General features: G+C 38.1%; 1 protein-coding gene across 2 annotated transcripts in view; it reads left to right on the forward strand.

Annotated features, from left to right (window-relative positions):
* The window catches only part of SYT1 (synaptotagmin 1), a gene marked incomplete at both ends in the record, with an annotated part of 125942 nt that overhangs the window by 36693 nt on the left and 68206 nt on the right, over nucleotides 1–21043 (forward strand). The window contains 3 exons of one of the 2 annotated variants that reach the window (XM_082014266.1): nucleotides 9187–9309; nucleotides 12296–12463; nucleotides 15805–15972. In XM_082014266.1, the coding sequence (XP_081870392.1) occupies nucleotides 9187–9309; nucleotides 12296–12463; nucleotides 15805–15972 (459 nt within the window). The remainder of the gene's footprint in view (nucleotides 1–9186; nucleotides 9310–12295; nucleotides 12464–15804; nucleotides 15973–21043) is intronic. The other variant, XM_082014267.1, reaches the window with a different exon arrangement.

Genomic DNA, 21043 nt, shown 5'->3' on the forward strand with positions numbered 1-21043 from the left:
CCATTTCCATTGCAGGCAATGCTTACTTTCTCAAGTAGAGTACACAACTTCGTCAAGGGCCACTGAGAGGATTAGGTTCCTTATAGGGGAGACAAGTTGTTAGTGAATGTACTACTGTAAAAAGGTCATTTCTCCATGGTTTTTACTAACGTTTGTGTGTGGATATTTTAATTTTTATTTCTTCCTTCTATGTCCTCCTTGTCTATGTTTTGTCTCATGACTGTTCTGGATTGTCACTTGCGGTAGGTTTATTCTGCTATTTGGACACACCTAGTCGAAAGCTCTGATACATATAGTCTTCTGACAGCTCTGGCTCCTCAGCTGAGATTTATATGTAGTAGCTTTGACACACACATTAAGAGGCTGAACTAAATTGATTGGGTATTTTTTTTAGTTGGGTATATATTTGGCGGGAGGCTAGAGGAGGGCAAAAGAAAAGAGTTTGTCATTCTTTCTGTAGTTAAAATATTAAGTCAAACTGTACTAGAAAGCTCAAGTTTAAAATTGACAGGCACATAAGAATAACTTGCTAATTTTATTTCCTTTTTGTATAAATGTCACCATATCAAAAGTAGACGAAAGCAGTGCATATTTTTAATGTCTTAGTTTCTAAGTGTTGCTAAAATGATTGATACCTCAAGAGACTTGATGTGGGCTCTCGCATCATCTCGGTATAGTGATATAGAACTTTAAGTTCTTAATGCTCCATACTAAACTCTTTTAAGTGATCTTAATGCAGATTTTTGTTGGTGCAACTAAATGACAACTAGCACATGTGTTTTTATGAGCTCTTCCCATCAGGCTCAGTTTTCATCTTTATAACTCTCCAGTCACCGCTAATGACCCTGGTGGCTCCCATTACTTTTTTCTTTAGGAAAAAAAAAAGCCCCCTAACACCCAGTTCCATAGATACTATAATAGCTGGTGATTTATTGGGTCTGAAATTAATGCATTGGTACAGCAAAATTCTTGGTTAAGCTCAGCCTGTGGGCTGAGGAAAGGAATAGATGTAATCATTCCAGTCATGAACAGCGGCACTGAAAAATTACTAAAATTTAGCCCTATTGCTTGGAGAATAACAGTTATGATGGTCTGAACACTTTATTAGGTCACAAAACATTTGTGGAGAAGGGGATTTAATAGCTCTGTCCTTTCTCATTGCATCAGGCTGAAACAGTGTCACTAGTGAAAGATTTTTGGCTTAACAATGAATGTGTCTGTTAGGTGAAATAGGAGATTTGGGATAAGGTATATGTACTACACCCTGGAGTATGAGGAGTATATTCTTGTCTCTGCCACTGACTTACTGTGGCCTTCAGTCAGCCACCTGACTTCTCTGTATGTTTGTTTTCCCTTTACACAGGCCTTTCTTTTACATCAGGGTTATGTACTAATAATCAGAATATACTCATTAATGTTTATGTATTAATAGTGGTGAAATATCAGGACATTACAAAGTAATATGATATTGAGAGCTGCAATTGCACCTAACCGAACTTCAACATGTAATGGTTTTCTTAGACTATTTCACCTTATGATTTTAGTTGTCAAACAGTAAACACCCTTGCCCGCATGGAGACAAAATACTGAAGGAACAAGCTCTTTAATGTTAGGTGCTCCCAAATATTTCAAAGTAGTATGTGTTGACCTGGCAGCACGAAGACGATAGCCAAAATTAAGTCAGTAAAATCCACACCGACATCCAGAGAACCTGGAATTCACTCGAAGGAACCCAAGTCTTTATTGCTAGAAACAATGCAAGAGGATCTTTTAGAGGTACAGGAGCTTCCTTGCTGGCAGTGGTCTTTTCTTCTGCAATGTTTGCTCATGTGGTTGGTTGTTTTCCCAGCTGAATGCCTAGAGAATAGTGAGTGTATTTATTCCATGATGCCACCTGCCTTGGTCTCAGCATGCCAATTCCCATTTGTTGGCATCTTCAGCCCATGCTGATGTTAATGCTCACCATGCCTTACCCACAGTGCAATGAGACATCCTAATTCACAGTCAGAAACACAGTATGTGCTGCTGAGCTGTTACAGTGCAGAAAATGTCAGAAACAATGGGGACAGGTCTTTCTTAGAAAACAAGCCCAGTAACAATACCGTGGCAGTCAAAATGGATTGATTGAGTCCCATTTGTACATTAATTCAACTTCAGGCTTGACCAATCATCCTGCTTTTTCACCTGCCTCAGAATGCAATGTGCAGGGTGTGTAAAACTTCTTGAAATATGTGAAAATAACATGTTTATGAAGATACAGTGTTGTAGACCCGTGTTTGTGTTCTGCAGGGTTTTCTGCAAAACTCTTTTGTAACTTAGATTTATACTAGACTTCAGAACCCTGAAAATAGGGAAGAAACAGCTGTGAGCCACAAGGCTGGGCTTATTTCCATTCTGGCTCTTCCTCTCAGTCACTCCCAAGAAGACATAGGAGCTTGCTTTGCATGCTTCCTGAGTTTCTTTTTCCTGCTTTTTAAAAAATATTTTCCTGTAAAATAATTAATTTACTTTTTTTGTAACCTATTGCACTATTAGCACAATAAGAAGGTATAGATCCTACTCATTTTCTTACACGTCTTGTTTTCTATACTGAAGGTCTTGACAATGGAAGCTTCCATAGTCAAGGATGTTTCTTTCTTGTGTTCTTTTGATTAACAGACCAAATTTTGAATTCTTTATTTGAGACCAGAATCTGCAGGTTCCTAATGAGTGGTGTCTAGGAAGTATGCAATTATTCCCTAAATTAAGTGATCTGAATCACACTCTCCAGACATTTACCTGTATCCACTGATTTTATGGAGAGCTCTGCTCTTATACTAAGTGCCTGAAGTTAATGGGTATGAATAACGTACAACAGGAACAGCAGTTCATATCAATGAGGTATACATTTCAAATCCTATTTGAATTCTATATTGGGAATATTTAATTATTTACTTTTTAAGCAAAGGAATTTATTTTTTGCAAAATTATGAATAACAAATATGAATAGCGAAGTAACCTTCAAGCATCAGAATATCAGATACTTGATAAAGCCCTATTTAGAGGATGGTCAGAGGGTGATCTTATCTCTTTCTAAGCAGCTGAGCCAAAAGAACATTTCCTTGCCAACTTTTTCTCCATATATCAATGTGGCACCCAATAAATCATGTCTGCCCCTATTTAGGTTAATTTCCACTGTTAAATAGATGTAGTCCTAATTATAGTATATGACAAATTTTTCAAAAAGAAATAAATGTAGTACTTGGAGGGGTCCTCCCATGCTGAGGAGCCAGCTCTGTCCCAGGGTGTGCTTCCATCTGGCCCCCAGCCATTGGTTTGGGGAGGATGAAGAACACTTGATTGAGCAGCACGCACTGTCCAGGGAGACTAAAGCTGCCTCCTGCTCGCAGCCTGCTGCTTCGCGCTACCACGTGCTGCCATATGGGAAGTGGGGGCAGAGCTTGGAGCGTGCTTGCAGGAGCGCTTGCTTCTTTTTGTTCGTGCGCATGGGCCCTGCGTTCCAAGCGGAGCCCTGACCCACAGGGTGAACTTCCAAAATAGGCCCCCAGGCTGAGATTGGCTGCATCTTTTTTCAGCGAGTAAGCGCTGGCTACAAGAAAAACAGGTTGATTTGGGGCTTAACAGCTCCAACTTGAATTTATGTATTCCTATTTTACATTGAACAACTCCAGCATTTGCTGTGTTCTTTTATTGCACCAGAATAAGTTGGTATTTTGGTACCCAAACAATTCAGTGGGCTTTTAAGATGAACATGATGACCTCATGTCACAGACCACCTAAAGAAAGAATAATCCAACAGGCCATTTAAAACCTGGGTAACAAGCAAGGAAGTAATGTCAAGGCATTGCATGCTGGACACAGCAGGGTCTTGCTCATTCTGTGCATCATCGGTGTGGCCCACTGCTGGTGTGTGAGGCCATCACTCTCACAGCAGTAACGGCAAAGTAGATTTCACAATGACCAAAGCCTGGCTCAGCCACTGGAAACCTGTGCACGACACGCTCTTTAAATTAGTTCACGAAGAGAAAGCAGATGCTGAAAGAATGAAATGTTGCCTTTCCTTCTGAGGGACTCTGATAGAGAATGTGCCACAATTGCAGGCTTTTCTGCATTGTGGTAGGAGTCAGCCAGGAATTTTTAAAGGCTTTTCTTTTCCCATGGGATAAAAACTGGCCAGGTCATAATTATGGTGTTCTTGAATGTGAAAGAAATTGTTCACTACCATTAGTGGAAATGCAGCCATTCCTAGGTGTGGAGGAAAAATTGCCTTTCTGATAAATTCAGTGTTGGACATGGCACAGAACATTTTTGCTACAAAATAATATTGTTTTCTTCCTTTCAGCTCAGCAAGCATTGCACAAGCCTGAGGACTGGGCATCATTCACATGTTAAAAAAATATCCCCTTCACCATGTGAACAAAAGGAATGATTCATGGGGCAGGCAGAGATAGAACTCGGGACAGCAGCATGCACTGTGCATCAAATAAACTTACAGGCTGCAGTCAGCATTATGTTTTCCTTCTTAGTGTCTCTCCTTCTCGCTTATTGGTAACTTGTTTCCTTAAAAGTGAGGCCATAGGCCACCCTATGAATGGAAGGAATCCTAAAAACTCTACTATGAACGTGTTTCTTTACATACAACAGTGAAAGACACTTGGCTTGCAGTCTTAAATAGCTTGTGGCGTGAACTAGGCATTGATGATGAGACATGAAGATAGCTGAGATCAGACTCAAAATGCGAAATACGCCTTCATGGGTCTTCACACCCTCCTGATGACTCAGGCATGATTGTGGCCTCTGCCTCGCTGGACAGGAGGCAAGGAAGTACCTTGCTCCCCCAGCAGCGTTGTTAGCCAAGTCTCCTATGGGTTTGCTTTCCTGGAGCTTCTGCAGTAGTGGAATCTGGAGGCAACCAGCGGGCCAACTGCTCTAAATCCCTTGCAGACCCTCTGGATTTCTACACATCGTTTTGGGAGGGATGAAATGCAAGGGTACATAAAGCTGTTTTAATCCCCAGAATCCCTTTTGTGGTTTGTGGTGGACAGTAGTGGGGTAAACCCAGTGACAGGGTGGCAGGGCTTTTGGTGGAACGGAGCTGGAAGCGAGGGATGTTTGCAGTATCAGGAGGCAACGTCACTGGAGGGAGGCTTTTGTCAGCTAGGACTATGAGAAGGGGAGGAAGCCCAGGATACGTAAAAACCCACTGCAAGGTGTGGAGTTTGCAGAGCTGCAGTTACAAGCAGTTTTGGTTTTTCTTTCCTTTTTAAATGCAAAAGATGCAACTACAAAACATTTGAAAATTAAGCATTCTCTTTAACAACCCAGAAGAAAAGAGGAGACTGTAAAGCTGCTCTTAATGATGTTACGGAAATGAAGAAACAACCATCAGATTGAACTGTGGATCCCAGATTGCTGTAATTTAGCTCTGTTTGTTGTAGGAACCACTACAGAGTAGATGAGCTTGAAAATTATTAACTAAACATGGCACAGAAAAGAAATCCTAATGACCTATATAGATTTATGTCTGCACCCTTAGTTAGAAGTAGTTACAGAGCTCATTCAAATATGGATTAAATGAGAGGTTGCTCGAAAATTCATTTTGTCTTCAAAGTTTAAGAAAACATATATTGTATATTGCTCTGTTAAGGTCCCTGGCACAAAGTAACTTTTTCCACTTGCTGATTTTATTAGATGTGGATGTATTACCTTGTAATGGTTGTATTTGATTAACGATTTTTTTGTACATTCCTACACCTGCTTACATGTAAGGCTACGTTTTTCAGATACTTATACACATGTAAGAGGATGTAGAGGTTTCATTGTTGTGTGTTTCTGCATACGTTATGTAGAAATGAAGAAACCACTTGAGTGAAATTCACAGTCATCCCGAATTAGAAAAGATAAGTCTGGTCTCCAGCACAATGTAATAATGCATTTCTGTGTTATGCATTTCACAGAAAAAGCATTTTAAATGTCATAGAATTAAAAGAAATATTAGGAAAGGAAAGGCTTATATTCCTCTACATCTAAATCCAGGATTTCTGATTACAGTTGTGTCAACTGAAGAGGCTAGAGGAAAAAGCTGGCTTATAATTAAAAATACTTTATTGTTTCTAAAACCAATAAAATATAGCTGCTTATTTTAGTTGATTGTAGCAGTACAACAGTAAGATCCAATATAGCGTGATACAGTGTGCTATAAATTGAGGGTTGCAGTACTATTCCATTAAATATTGATCTTTCAGAGAATCGGAATACAAAATGAAAATCCCTACGGGGTGTTTCAAGTACTTTGAAGCAATCCAATTCTTCTTCCTCTTTGGAACTCAGCAGCTGCATCAGACACAAGAAACTTCTGTGCTTCCTTTGACTAGTTTGAAAGCAAATTCCTCTCTTGATGGTAAAAACTATTATGTACAGACTGCTGTAGAGATAATAATTTGTCATTTCTTCCCTCCCCCCATGCCACGACCTTGGCCAATTCCGAAAACTGTCTCATTCTTTCTGTTTCTTACTGCTTCAGTGTTTCTGAGTCAAGGTCAAGAAGAATGATATAGCTCCTCATCTGATGTGAGCAACATGCAATGTTTTCCATCTCCCCTGGGAAATAGCTTTCACCTTCCAATAGGCCTCTCATAATCTGTGGAGAAGAGTTTCCCAACCATGCAATGTTTTCTGACAGCACTTCAAAACTCCCTTGCAAGAGGGACGTTAGCTTCCTATTACATTTTCCGTAGTCATAGTAAGAACTGTTTCACATTGGATTATCCACAGCTCTGGCATCTCCCGGATTGATCAGCTGTGCAGAAGAGTATGTAATTTTCCTAGAGAGGGTGTGGTTATGTAACTATTGCCTTGATGGAATAGTTAGAAAATCTTCATACCTAGAAATTAGCATATAAGGTTCTTTTTGCATTCTCCATTTTATCCCTGAGGAACGGCTTTAAGATATTTCCTCTCAAACAAAATCCAGGTCAAAAGTAGATGGAACAGCAGAAAGTCCAGTACTTATCCCAGAAATGTGGATATACTGGAGCTGTTTATCACTCTTCTATCACAGAGTCCTCTATTAGGGCAATACTGGGATGATTCAGAGCAGTGAGTCTTGGAGCGAACATCCCACTCTGAGTTACTGCTTCCTGTTGTCTCCAGGCTCAGATAAATGTGGTTGCTTCAGTTGGAATGAGTCACATCCTTTTTTTTTCATGATCACAAAACCTCAAGCTTATTTTTATTACCTATGAAAGCAAGGTGTTTGGTGTAATCACATCACCCCATGTCCTTAAAGTCCTACGCATGGTCCTGCAGGGGCTGTGCCTCTGGCCATAGAGCCTGTCAGTTTTGAAGTGTCACGGTTGTTGTGGTACTAACTAAAATGTTGTGCTACAACCAAGGAACTCACTGGCAGCTCAGTGATTAAAATGTCTCAAAATAATTTTCATTTCAGGCAGTTCAGCCCTTCCAAATAGAAATGGTTTAGTACAAAAAGTATAACTCTTCCAATATCACGGGTGATTCTCATCCGCTACCGACTTTTCCCACCATCCAGGTACACTATAATTTATGTTCCTAAGAAAGAGTCCATCATTCACTAGCACTCAGATATTTAACTCAAACTCAGCTCCTCAGCTTGCATAAATCAATGCTGTTGCATTGATTTCAGTTGAGCTGTGCCAGCTGAATTTCTAGCTTATTTCAAAAAGTAGAGAAATAATTGCTTAATATTGTACAGTTTTGAGTCTGACCTTTTGAATTTAGATCTGACTTCTGAAAAATAACATTTTCTACTTCGGAGATCAATCTTTCTTCCTACCACACCCACGCAACTGTTGCGTGGCCCCCACTGTGTTCATGGCTGAGTGAGAATGTTAATGCTGTCACATTCATTCTTTCACCAACCACTGTCAACCGTGGATATACGCTACTTTCCAGCCTTGCTATCTCTTCAGATAGAGAGCTCCAGCTGCAGCCTATTGTTTATAAATGCTGTAGGTTTCTTCAGACAACCTCACATTGTGAAAAAGGAAAGAACATAACAAATTGAATTCCTGCACTTAATAGTCTGTTTGTGCAAGCAGAAGCTCCATATACAAGGAACTTTCATCCAGATAGGGCTCTTATAGATAAGCATACCGTTAACTATAACATGCAAATAACAATTCTAGATGAATGCTCAGTATTCATTCCTTGTTTTCACACTCTCAACTTTATTTTTGCATTTTCCACATTTTTTCACTATTTTTCAGTTCTTACTTGGGTAAGAATCTGCTGGAATAAGATATACGTCATTACAATTCATATGGTTTAGTAGTTGTATGAATTCCCTTTTCCGCAGTGCAAATACTTCTGCTTTCTGGTACAGCAAAAAAAAAAAAAAAAAAAAAGATGACATTTAGTATTTTAATTATGTATAAAATATAAGATAAGGGCTATGTCTTTTGAAAATAGCAGTTTTTTTGCAACAGAGAAATCTGTAAGCAGGTCTGTATTTCTTTATTTCTGTGTTTCTTTATAAGCAAGCTAAAATCAACTTGCAATCAATTTGGTTCAGCCAAGCTTTATAGCAAGAATGAATAAAAAGGAAATTGGTCTCGGGAGGGAGGGAAAATGAGAAACATGCATTTGCTAATGGCATGGTGAAAACTTTGCTTCCATATTCATTCTAAATAAACATGAAGAATGTTTGGCATATGATTGTAGGAAGAACTCATCCACAGCACATGCTCTTTATCATAGTAATCCTACAGAAACGTGTTGCCAATTGCAAACACTTCACAGCATGCACAAACAGGTTTGACATTGCCAAGATATTCTTAAGTTGAATGGATGTGTGACTTGCTTATTTAATAGCATGTTTGCCTCCTTGTGCCTCTATAACAGCCAGTGTGAGCCCAGAAGAATTTTTTTATATCAAGTTGATATTTTGTTTCTACTTTCAGGTTTTATAACAATCGTTGCTTGTAATAGCCCAAGAAGCTTTCTTCCTACTTCCATTGCTTGCTTGCTGATTTATAACATCTTCTTGAGCAACCTAAATGATATAAATACATATCTAAACTGCATATTTGGATTTCTGCTGTCATGCTTGCTTTTAATGGCTTTAAAATAGATTTGAGGAGAGTGTCTATTTTAAACTGGTGCTTAAGAGTTTGCCTTATTTATGAATATTACATTCCTTCTTTCTAGGCTCTTAAGGATGATGATGCTGAGACGGGGCTGACTGATGGGGAAGAGAAAGAAGAACCCAAAGAAGTGGAGAAACTAGGGAAAATCCAGTATTCTTTGGATTATGACTTCCAGAACAATCAGGTTTGAAACAACCAACCTGTAATATTTCATTTCTGTGTGTGCAAGGGGAGAATGAAGTAATACATTTAGTTACAGTAGGTATTTCTGAAATCCTTACTGCTTGCATGGAGTAAAGGGAGAAAGCAAGACTGAAGATTCATGACAGAGGTACTACTAAAGTGGTTCAATGTACTCGGAGTTTATATTACACCTTTAATCAAAACTGAAGACACAGTTTTATCTAATGGTTATTAATAACTTACATTAAGGCATCACCAATCAATGTCAACCCACATTATATTATGGAGTCTGCATGCAGACGGTAAAAGATAGCTTCAGCCTTCATGAATTTAAAATGTAAGCAAACAAAAGATGGGAAGCAAAAGAGAGGGACATAAAAGTAAGTTGATTCATTGTGGGTCTTTTAGCAAGTTGATAAGATTGCCAGGAGTAGCTTTCTCTCACTTCATCGAGCATGCATTTTGCCTTATTAACTAGCTGTGTCAGGTTCTGTTGCTCTCCATGAAAGTACACCTACTAGCCAAGAAAATTTTAGTTTGGAACAAAAGTTCAAATAAAAAGGTCTGTCCCCAAAAAACGGGGAAGTTGGACAGGAAGATTCTCTCCAATCAAGGACTGATACACCTTCAGTATCCTCCTCTGAAGCTGGTAAGACCAAACTTTGGCATACTTACCCAAGTTTTCAGTAGGAATAGACACCGTAATGTGATGTAGACCTACAATCGACCTACTTAACAGGTCTTGCCACATCCTGAACTAGCTCATATTTCATTCCCCTCCTTGGCGTCTTGCTATGGTTGGGATCACTTTTGCCAATTTCACCAGTGCACAGCCTCACATTAAAACTCACTGTGCTTAACTTTGGACCAAAGTACACCAACACATCTGAGTACTTCACTTCTACTGCCTGTCTTTTAGTGAACTTGAGAATACATGTTCTGCATTTCATTTTTTGACAACTTCAGTCAAAACCATATCATTCTTCTCTACTTAGGGAAAGAAATTACTACTGAACTTAAATACCTGTTAATTCCTATTCTTCATCTAAACTGACTTCCACACATACTTGTGATTTATTTCCACATTCAGATTCTTTATCTGATGCTGTTCATGGAATGCAGAATACTTACTTGTTGCAAGACAAAGGAAATAATAGAAATTAAGAACAAATTTTCTGTCAGCAGCAGGGTATTTACACATAGATATGACCTGGCATAATACATAATATTTCCCTGTCTTTTCAACTATCTTCTGACTGCAGTGCTTGTTTTTCAATGCAAGGACAAAAAGAATTCTGAAGCCTTTAAAGAACCTGTGGTTAAAGGTGCTTTTCCTCAACTCTCAGAGTAATAAATTATATAAGTTGTGGATTCCTATTTTATTTTGCTACTCTAAACTATGTTGCAGCTTGGAATTTGTCAGAGGATAGGTGATATAAAAGAGTAGAAGAGGGGATTCAGTTAGGTTAGTATAGCGCAGTGGCATGAAACTACAGACCAATAATCTGGCTAATATATTGCACAGGGTTAAGAATGGAGACAAGATGACCGATGTACTCTCCAGAGCCCGATGCCTCAGTTTTAGAGAGACAAATTTTAAAAGGGAATTGAATTGCTTTTCCACTCTGTTAACTAAAGTCATAGACTTGTTTTTCACTCTTTGATGTGAAAGACTTGTTGTAGATCCTGAGCCTATCCATGTATTTATGAACTGTTATGCATCTAGAATAAGAATGAGGCAGAAAAGGAAAAGTGTTTCTTACAGCTAAAGGAAAATGTTTCATGGAGCTTAAGAGTCCTGTAGATGGGAAAGCATGTAGGCCATTCTGTGAATTTAAAACTGGTAAAAGTAAGTCCAACTTTGAGGAATCCTTCAGAAGCCAGAAGCTTCTTTCCTGGTTTAACTCCATTGTTCAGTATTCCAGTTGTTAGAGCTTCTGTTTCCAATTTTAAACAACTCATCCATGAGAGAAGCAAATACATTGTGACTGAAGCACTGACTTAGAAGAAAATATTCTCAGATTTCATTCTTGGTTCTTAGTATCTTGTCTCCAGATTGACCTTGAAGAGTCACGTGAATGTTTACCTTAGTCTGTGTCTATGAAACAAGATTAAAAACATTTTCTTTCTCTCAACTCCATTATGCTGATGAGGCCTAATACAGAGATGTCTAGATAACATAACATAACATAACATAACATAACATAACATAACATAACATAACATAACATAACATAACATAAGCCTTAATTTATAACACTTCAAAAATGGCCAAGGCATTTAAAAGTTTCAAATGTGCTTCAGTATTATTTTTAAAAGTGTATAAGAGATTCAAGCAACTAATTTTTCTGTTTTGCAATGAGATTATGAATTGTTATTAGGATTTAGTTACCAAAGATTAGCTTTCATGGTGTATTTTTTGAAAATGCTGTCCTTAGTTTACTACCTAAACCCATTTGTATATATAGCAAGAGAATTTAAATACAAGGAAGACTGCAAAATCCATTTGTTTTCAATAAAGCTCTGCCTGAGGTTTTGCATTTGATATATCACCTTTTTGTGTTTGGTTGGGGGAAAGGTTACATGCTGGAGATTTAGAATACAAATTTTGTAGTCAAAATTAGACATTCTTGATTGTTTAATAATGTGATTTCTATTCATGGTGCCCAGCACAGAAAAATAATGCACAAGAGGAGAGAGCAATTGAAAGTTATTTGATTGCAGTCTTTAAAAAGATGAAGTCTGTATTTAGCTGTAATCAGCTGCCCTTTGAAAACCTCTTTTCTGCTTAAAAACAGCCATTGTACAGTCTGCATCTGCCATAATTGGTTTTCTAAAGTCTATAGTGTTGCTTCATTTGCCTTCCCTGAAGGGGGGGAATAGTTTTTCATAGACCAGAAATAGAGTCTGCATGTGTATTTCTCTGCTACCGTTTTTAAATAAATATCTATTTGAAATTTCATTCTGCTGTTTTTCTCTCCTTTCAGCTTCTGGTTGGGATTATTCAAGCAGCTGAGCTGCCTGCGTTAGATATGGGTGGCACATCTGATCCCTATGTGAAAGTTTTCCTGCTTCCTGATAAGAAGAAGAAATACGAGACAAAAGTCCACAGAAAGACACTTAACCCTGTTTTCAATGAGCAATTTACATTCAAGGTATTTTTTTATAATTATTGAAACTTTTTTATTTAACCACTATATATCTCTTGCTTGGCTACAAAGTTAGATGTCTTAGTTAACTGGTAACTGCATCATGGTGATTTTTCATGTTATAGAAACCCATGATATTCAATCTTATGTTGAAAATGGTATAACATAGGGTCAGACCTCAGCAGATGTAAAAGGCACTTCAGTTATCCTGCTCTATGACAATCATCTGATCCGTATTTTATGGCTGGTTAAAACTTACAAGAAAGTCAGAAAACAGTGACACTTTGACAAATGTCAGGAAAATTTCACTAGACCAGCATTTTCTTTAAATATCTTTGCAGTCTGATTTATGAATTTCAGTATACCATTTCTTTTCCCGTCAAAAATAAATTCAAATTCAAGTAAGGTAAATGGATGAAGGACAATATGGCAGATTAATCTTGCTAGACTTTGTCATAGCAATTTTTTGCCATGCTACTCTACATATGAAAAGAAATCATGTCCCAGGTTTAATAACACATGAATTAAATAAATGTAGCTAAGCTTTACATTGCAATATTTAAGTCATTCCAATAGCATCTATCAACAGCGTTTTTCTAAAACTGTAGCCATACCTAAACCCCCGTTACATACAATAAAAGAATACTATAGAGCATGTTTCACAGGGCTTCTCCTAATATATATTCTTCTGCTGTTACTTCAGGCCTTTCTCTCTATGCCCAATTTTATAATGACAGCTACAGATTGAAAACAGGAACACTGAAAGACTCAGGCTATGTAATCATTCAATGAGAAAGATATCCCTGGAGGCCACAACTACTACGGCATACATAAGCTTGTTTTTTCCCTTGAAGATGTTCATAAAAATAATCTTTTGTGGGGAGTTATTTTTTTCTTGAGCTTTCCTAAGAGAGTATTTAAAAGAAAACAGAGTTATAAATTACAGATTCCCATGCAGCTCACAAAAGAAAAGAAAGAACCAATAATGCTGTTATCTAAGATGAAGGCACAAGTTATAAATCAGATCATCCACTCCTGGGCTATAATGTCCACTTGTTTTAAGGCACATCTTTAATATTCAAATTTTATTCTCCAGAAGCAAGTTTGCTTTCCATGCAAGACCAGTCAGAGTGTTTAGGTGCATCCCAATATGCTACTGATCATCCCTGGATACTGTGGTACCCAAGAGAAAACCAACAGGGCATGCCAAGTACTATCATTGTTCTGGGGACTACAGTGAAAAAGATAAGCAACCATTTAACTAGTGCTGCATCTCAAATAAATTACTTCTGTGGGAACTACTGACAATATCTCATTTACTTGGGCAGAGCCTTACTTCTGTGACCTGCTTCAGGTGGTGCACAGCTTCTGTTGATATCCTTCTCATCTCTCTTTGGCAGAGCTGCCCACCAGGCAGCCCAAACCCGTTTTGTTACCTTCTCCCAGGACACAGGAGCTGCCTGCCTTTCTCCCAAAAAAGGGCTAATGGGGATGAGATGGGTTATGTTTCTGCTGTATTGCATCTTGAGCCATGGACTTCATTCCTTCTCTTATTTGGGTGGTTCCCTGTGTTATTCCCCTTTTCATTTCTGTTTCCCAGACATCCATGGTGCCATTCCGGGTTGAAGGTGTCCATCAGGCTTCTGCTGGCTGAATTGTATAACCACACTGCGCTGCCAAAAGAGAACTGAGAAATGCTAGCTGGACTACACCAGTCTGTCAGAGGGAGGTGTTCCTTCTCAGGCCCAAAGTGGGAAGAGGGTTCATGTCTAGAGAAGTCACATGTCTGTGCCAGAAAAACACTCCTATACATGTCCTTCTGGCAAGGTCTCACCTGCATTAAGAGGCTGGGTATCTCTGAGCAGAGCACAAGCAGGGAGAGGGAGCAATCCTCCATGAGTTGAGGACTTCCTTGGTAGTCCTGAACAAAGCTGGAGGCTGAGGCTACTTTGGAGGTAATAAATGGAGGAAGCACTGCCACTAGATCTTCTTTAGAAAGCAAGGTATCTAAAATAAGCTTTATTGATTTCAAGTTAATGATAAAAAACGTAAATAATGATAGTCTTTTCATGCATTCCAAACTACCAGGATCCATTAAGTGGTATAGTAAACTGATGGAGAAAGGAATTTTAGAACATTCCTCTTCTGGTTTTGAGGCTGCGTAAAAAAAAAGTGAAATTATTTAGAATTTTGCCTTCCACATACATTTGCCTTCAATAGCTTTTTAGAAGCTACAAATAATTTACAGAACCAAAATAGATTTCCCTATAATATCTACTACAATACACAACCCTGTCCCCACTGAAACTATTGCACTCCTTAATGGAAGCTGGAGCTAGCTCTCAACCTAAAAAGCTCTTTTAAACATATACACCATGTTATGAAAAAGGAAAACTACTCATGCTATTAGTAAGTATTTTGAAAAGCAAGTTGAAGCCAAACAGTAACAAAAGACAACAGTCCTAGGGTTTAAACAGACCACATCATAGAGAGGTTAGCAAGGCCAATGATAATGCCACACTTTCACTTTTTATATAGACAATTAATAGAGAAGTATTTACTGAAGCCCATGGAAACCATTTATACTTGCAGAATATGTTCAAATTGACCAAGTGTTCAATGTAAGTCCAAACAATTCCTAAATCAAACTTCTCCAGGCAGCCACTCGAGTGTAGCTTACCTGAACTGCACATCTTCATCTGAATATTAAAAATGTGACTCATAAGCATCCTAACCCACAGCATCTGTCTGAAACACATCAGAACAGCTGGAGAATTAGTCAGAACTTGGCCTTCTGCCACCACAATTTCTAGCTGTACACTGTGTCTTAGAAAGCACCTCAGTGTCTACAGTGTGAAAGGTATAATAATGAAAAATATGCTTTGGTAAGTAATAGGTAGTGGTACTGTAAAAGAACTATTTAGTGTCTAATTATTTTGTGTCAGATACAGTAAGCCAGTTCTGTTTCAGTCTGGGAGCTACCCATTTCTGAGTGATGACAGTTGATTTATTGAGGAAAAGACACCATTGTGTTGAAAGTTCATGTGTCTTCAGTGCAAATAATTGGGCTTCCTGTTTCGGTTTCATCACCCACAAAATTATTTGAAGTAGAATGAGAAAAACCCAGGGAATGATGAGTGAGCTGCCACATTGTTCTATTGAGTGCCAGAGCCTGGTCTCAAAAAATACTGCGTTTGGTGACTCTGAAACAAATACACCTCATAATTTTCTCTGCAGTTCAATTTACCTGAGATGACAGCTGATAAACCAAAGAAATAGATTTGCATTGCAGTGGACTGATCTTTATTGTCTCAGACACGGAGTTTGTCATTTTCTCTTCTTTGCAGGTGCCATATTCTGAGCTGGGTGGAAAGACTCTAGTGATGGCAGTTTATGACTTTGATCGTTTCTCCAAACATGATATCATCGGGGAATATAAGGTTGCAATGAACACAGTAGACTTCGGTCACGTCACTGAGGAGTGGAGGGACTTGCAAAGTGCAGAGAAGGAAGAGGTAAGAAAAATCAGACTTTTTTTTTCTTTTTCCCCAGGACACTTTTATCCTCAGCTAGAGAAACAGTCAAACTAGCAACATTATTTTTGCCGAGACAGCTCCCATCTGTTATCAGCATTTCTCAGACTTACTTCGCCTGATAAATTTTTGATAAGCATCTTTTCCAATACTCGTTGAATGGTACATGCTCCTTTCCTAATCCTATTTTCAATCTTTTTGATACTTCATGCAACATATTAAGAAAGTTTTCATAAGTTTGACTTTTTCTTGAATTGATGCAGTTTGGATACATAGAATTTTCATTTGAATTATGAGTGGTGTGCATTTAGGCTCCTTTGTGGCCCTAATCATTCTCAATGTTTGCATCTCAAGGCATCTTATTGTGCATGAAGATAATGGTAGGTTTTCATTGAAATACCTTACAGTGTTATTGAACTACCATGCAACAATATCCATTAATTAGAATTATTCATTTGACAAAGACCTTGGAACGGCATCTCGCTGAAATATTAATCACCTTTTTTAGTTTCCTCTCTGTGTCAACATCCTGTAGGTTCATTATTTAGTAGGTATAGTCCTACATGTACAGAAGACACTTTCTGGAAATACTTCATCACTAAATTGTGGATCCTGTGAGGTTGTTCCTACTGGCACATCCACCTTTTTGCTCATTATAAGACCATTTTGTACTCAGTTTTACATTATTTTTCCTTTGAATTGCTAGTTAATATCTGCCGACTCATAACAGTCAGAGTGTACTGCATGCTTTAGTTCTTTGGTGGGAGAAGAAGGAATCTGAGTCTGGGTTCTTCATTGTCTAATTTAGCTAATAAGCTGCTTTGGATTCAAACCTTAGTTTCTGTAATTAAAGGGACAATCTCTGTATGAAATCTTCCCTAAATGCAAGTGACGAAAACTTGAATATTGGATTTAGACTACAAGTTGTGTAAAATTCAGTAGATGCTGAGCCATGCAACCTGCTCAGATTTTCAAAAATGGTTGATGTCAGTCTTGCTTTTTTGAGTGTTTGTTTTTAAAGACTGTATTTTCAGATGTCTTTCTTCTACTGCTTATTGATTTGAAAGCCGCTGCTACACTGAGACTATTCTGCATGGCATTGTTGCATAGTGACAGCATTTGCAGGGCTCTCTTATTGCATGTGACAGTGATATCCATGCTATATGGGGCATTTTTCTTCCACTCTTAGAGCTAAAGATGAAAACGAAAAAAAAAGAAAAAGGAAGTTTGCAGTTCAAGGGCCCCGTTCCTTTAAAGCCTCAGCACACTGGAAAATCAGAAATGTGGAATCAGAGTATATTAATCCTTCCAAACTTCATTAAGTATCCAACCAGACTTTTACTGCACTATTGTGTGTGATATCAAAGTATTTCACATTCCTCTGTTGCAAAATGCGTAAAAGAAGCCAAATATTGCACAAAGAGGAATTGAATCTTCACATTTTATTATAACCTCAGCCTTTTAGAACATAAACAATGATATCCCCATATACAGGTGACAGCACGACATAGATTAGTGGGAGGTTTCATATGTCTTGTGGCATAGAACATTGCCTCTTGAGTTTTCTAGCTCACGTCCACAGTGAGACCTGACTCAGTCCCTTGGCTGCTTCATAAAGTTCATATCCTGCTAGTACAAAACAATGTTAAAGTTGCTTAAAACATAGTGTGAGCTACTTCCAAAAATGCATTCTAACTTGGAAAGGACTTCTTATTACAATAAAAGAAAGTAATTTAAAAAAATCATTCTTAAAGTATTTGGGCATTAGAAGAATATTACAAGAACTTTGAATAGTTTGCAGTAAGTACGAAACCTGGGTTGTACCTTTTAGTGCTTTCAGAGCCCAAGTGAAGTGACAGATACATATTTTTGCATGTGTTTGTCATTTGTCTATGCAAATATATTTGCATGAGAGTCATGTTAAATAGAAAAAACGAGCTTTCCTTAGTTCCTGTTTGAGCCTCTGCCCTTACCTTTCTTCACATTTCTGGTACTATTTATACAGAAACAACACTGTCATTTTTGTAAATTTTTTTGATAGGGCCTTTTTGAAGCCGCTACTGATGTGTGGTGGTTTTATTTATAAGAAGCTAAGCAATATCATCCTATGAAAACATCCTGAAAAACTGTGCTTGCACCAACTCCTTAAATATTTTTTCCTAATACAGGAGGTCTCCTGTTCCATTTTTGCATTTCTATGCTCATAAGCGTGCAAAATATGCAATATATCCAAAAAATATTAAAATTATCATAACTTAGGTTAGTTGGAGACTATTAATCTTAGTTTTCTACCTATTACTTATAGAAATATGTATTATTTCCTACAACAGTTCCTGAGTTTACTGTACAAATGAAAAGTGACCCCACAGAAACCAGTTACTCAGGATGCAGGTCTGTCAAGTGTATTTAATACAAAAGGTCTTCGCTTATTTTTGCTCTGTTATGGAACCTCAATTTCTGTCATGTATGTGTTGAGCCTAATTCAAAGAATTGCTTAGCCCAATTTGGGAAAAAATCCGTACCAAGAACCAACAGAGTTACAACTGTCAGTGGTTTGGGAGATGTGTTTCCCAGGAAATGTCATTCATATTTCCACATTTGACTACCGCCAAGTACCTCACCGGTTTTGATATTCCGGCCTCTGCTCAGCGGCAAAGTTGCCGTACAAATTCTTGTAGACTTTTGGAGATAATAAGTAGGGTACAAAGAGAGGTGGGAGAGGTCTGGTCGCCATAAACCTGCTATCAGCTGACACAGCAGACATTGAGCATTCATAGCACATACAGCTGCAGCCAAGCAGTATCCTGGCTTCAGAATTAGTAAATACAGTACTGCACATGCAAAGGCTAACATGATTTACCTATGCCAGATGCGTAGTAACAGACACGTGCTTGTCTCTTGGTTGTGATCATGAATCTGGTCTGGTGGTCTGCCTTACTAATTGTAAGAAAACATGATAAAAAACAAATTAAAACTTAAGCAACTGAATTTCATAAAAAAATGTGTGACAAATGTAATTCTATTACTACCAAAAAATCTTTTGTAGACTATTATGCATGTTATAATTGTGTAATGAATTTGTCCTTGAAAAGCACATCTGTATGTGGTCTGCAATAATTGAAGAGTGGCATGGTTTTGTTTCCTTTTTTGCCCTGACAGCACTTAGGTAAGTTTGTCAGTTTTTAACAACCTAGTGCTAACTAGAATTCTAAATATGTTTGCAATTAAATAGCAGGTGCAAAACTAGCCTTAATGTTTTAATTATGACCCCTAAACACGATGTATACCAAAGCACATCAGTGAAAAATTGCCACCAGTCATTTTGAAAGAACCATCTAGGTGGCATGAGTCAAACTGAGTATAAAAAACTTATTTTTATTACATTTTATGTCAAATTCAGTAGATGCACATCACAGAATATACAATTTAATTAACACTGCAACCATAGAGGGCAAAATAATTTTACAAGCAGTTATTCTTCTTTTTGCTCATAAAGCTCCACTGTACTTTCCATCTTTTTTTTCTAAATGGGCTTGAAGTTGATGGCAGAGGATGAAGGTTTAATTAAGTATTTGAAGGTCTACCTCTCACAGCCCAGCCATTTGAATGGCATCTCTCTGACACTGCATTCTCTTCTGGGAAAGGTCTTATTAATATATTTATGTTCGCGAAGCACTTTGAAGGTACAAGGCTTTATGTAAGCATTTGTGATGACTGTGAGAGTGCTTTGGGAATGTACGAGCCTGTACAATGACTGCTAAATATTGGGGAGGCCACTACTCATGAGCTGCGTACCTTGGATCCCTTTTCCCTGACTGCTTTTAGTTTTGCTGTCCTTGTGAATATACGGAGGTGATTTATCTAGCAGTCCTTCAGTCTCATATGACTGAGAGCATGGGAGGGAGGAGTGGTAGATACTGAAAGATTATTCACTTTTACCAAGCCTGACATATAATGGTTTGGGCACAGAATGTTAAAAAACAGATGATAGGAGTTTGGCCCTCTGTGTCATCTACCAGATGTCACTGCCATTAACTTAATCTGAGTACACATTGCATCCAATATCTGTTATCACTCCAGTACAGAAGGCCAGACAGACCTCTTCTTTGCTCACAGCAGTGTGAATCATACTGAGAGTCATCTTCTGAATACTTCAACTGATTTCCCTCCAGATATTTTGTTATGTTGGCACTTAAATTGAAAACCTGTTGTAGCAAACATTCTGAGAAATTTTAGGGAATATAGGAAAGAGCAGAAAAAATTCTTTCCCTTGGAAGCAGTGGAGAAGTAGAGCCTTATCCCACGAGGCAAGGATCTTCAATCTGCCGGTATATACCACTAAGAGTTCTGCAGACCTCTTATGACTGCCATCACATAAGACTCTATGCATTATCAGGCACCCACCATGGACAGGATACATGATGGATGGAACAAGACACCCAACCAACAAAGACCAGTTCTGTGAAGCTTGACACGTGCTATTCATGAGGATTGTTCTTTCCATCCTCTTCAAAAAAGAAAAGTTGAAGGAAGGAGATGGAAAAGTGGGCCTGAAATGGGTACATGCTTCGGTATGCTTTGTAGAAGTTGGAGACTGTCAAAGTTAGCCATCTAGCTTATTGAATCCTCAGCACGGAAACTTGAGTTGAGAAGAAGGGACATTTTTACAAATGTCACTGTCAAATCACAGCAGCAAATCACTGTCGTTTTCTCTTATATCAGAGATGGACAGATGATCTAATAGGCCTTTCCCATCTCTAATAGTAACACTTAGTTCTTATATAGCTTTGCAGATAGCACAGTGCTTTGCAAAAGAAAGTATCATTATCCCTATGGAGATGCTGTCAGAGTGTCAGACAAATTTTAAAATGTGAGGTCTCCTTTAGTAAGCTGCATATTATATTGGATCACTATGTTTTTTGCATAGTGTTCAAGTTTTCTCAAGTTCACTTCTTCTTACACCCAATTAAAACTTTAAAATATTAAATCTAAGGGGGTTTTAATTTTCAGGTTTTGTGGCAGAGTTACATACATTCAATGCACAATGTTGAAT

The sequence above is a fragment of the Phaethon aethereus genome, assembly GCF_964289735.1.
Source record: "Phaethon aethereus genome assembly, chromosome: 1".
NCBI lineage: Eukaryota > Metazoa > Chordata > Aves > Phaethontiformes > Phaethontidae > Phaethon > Phaethon aethereus.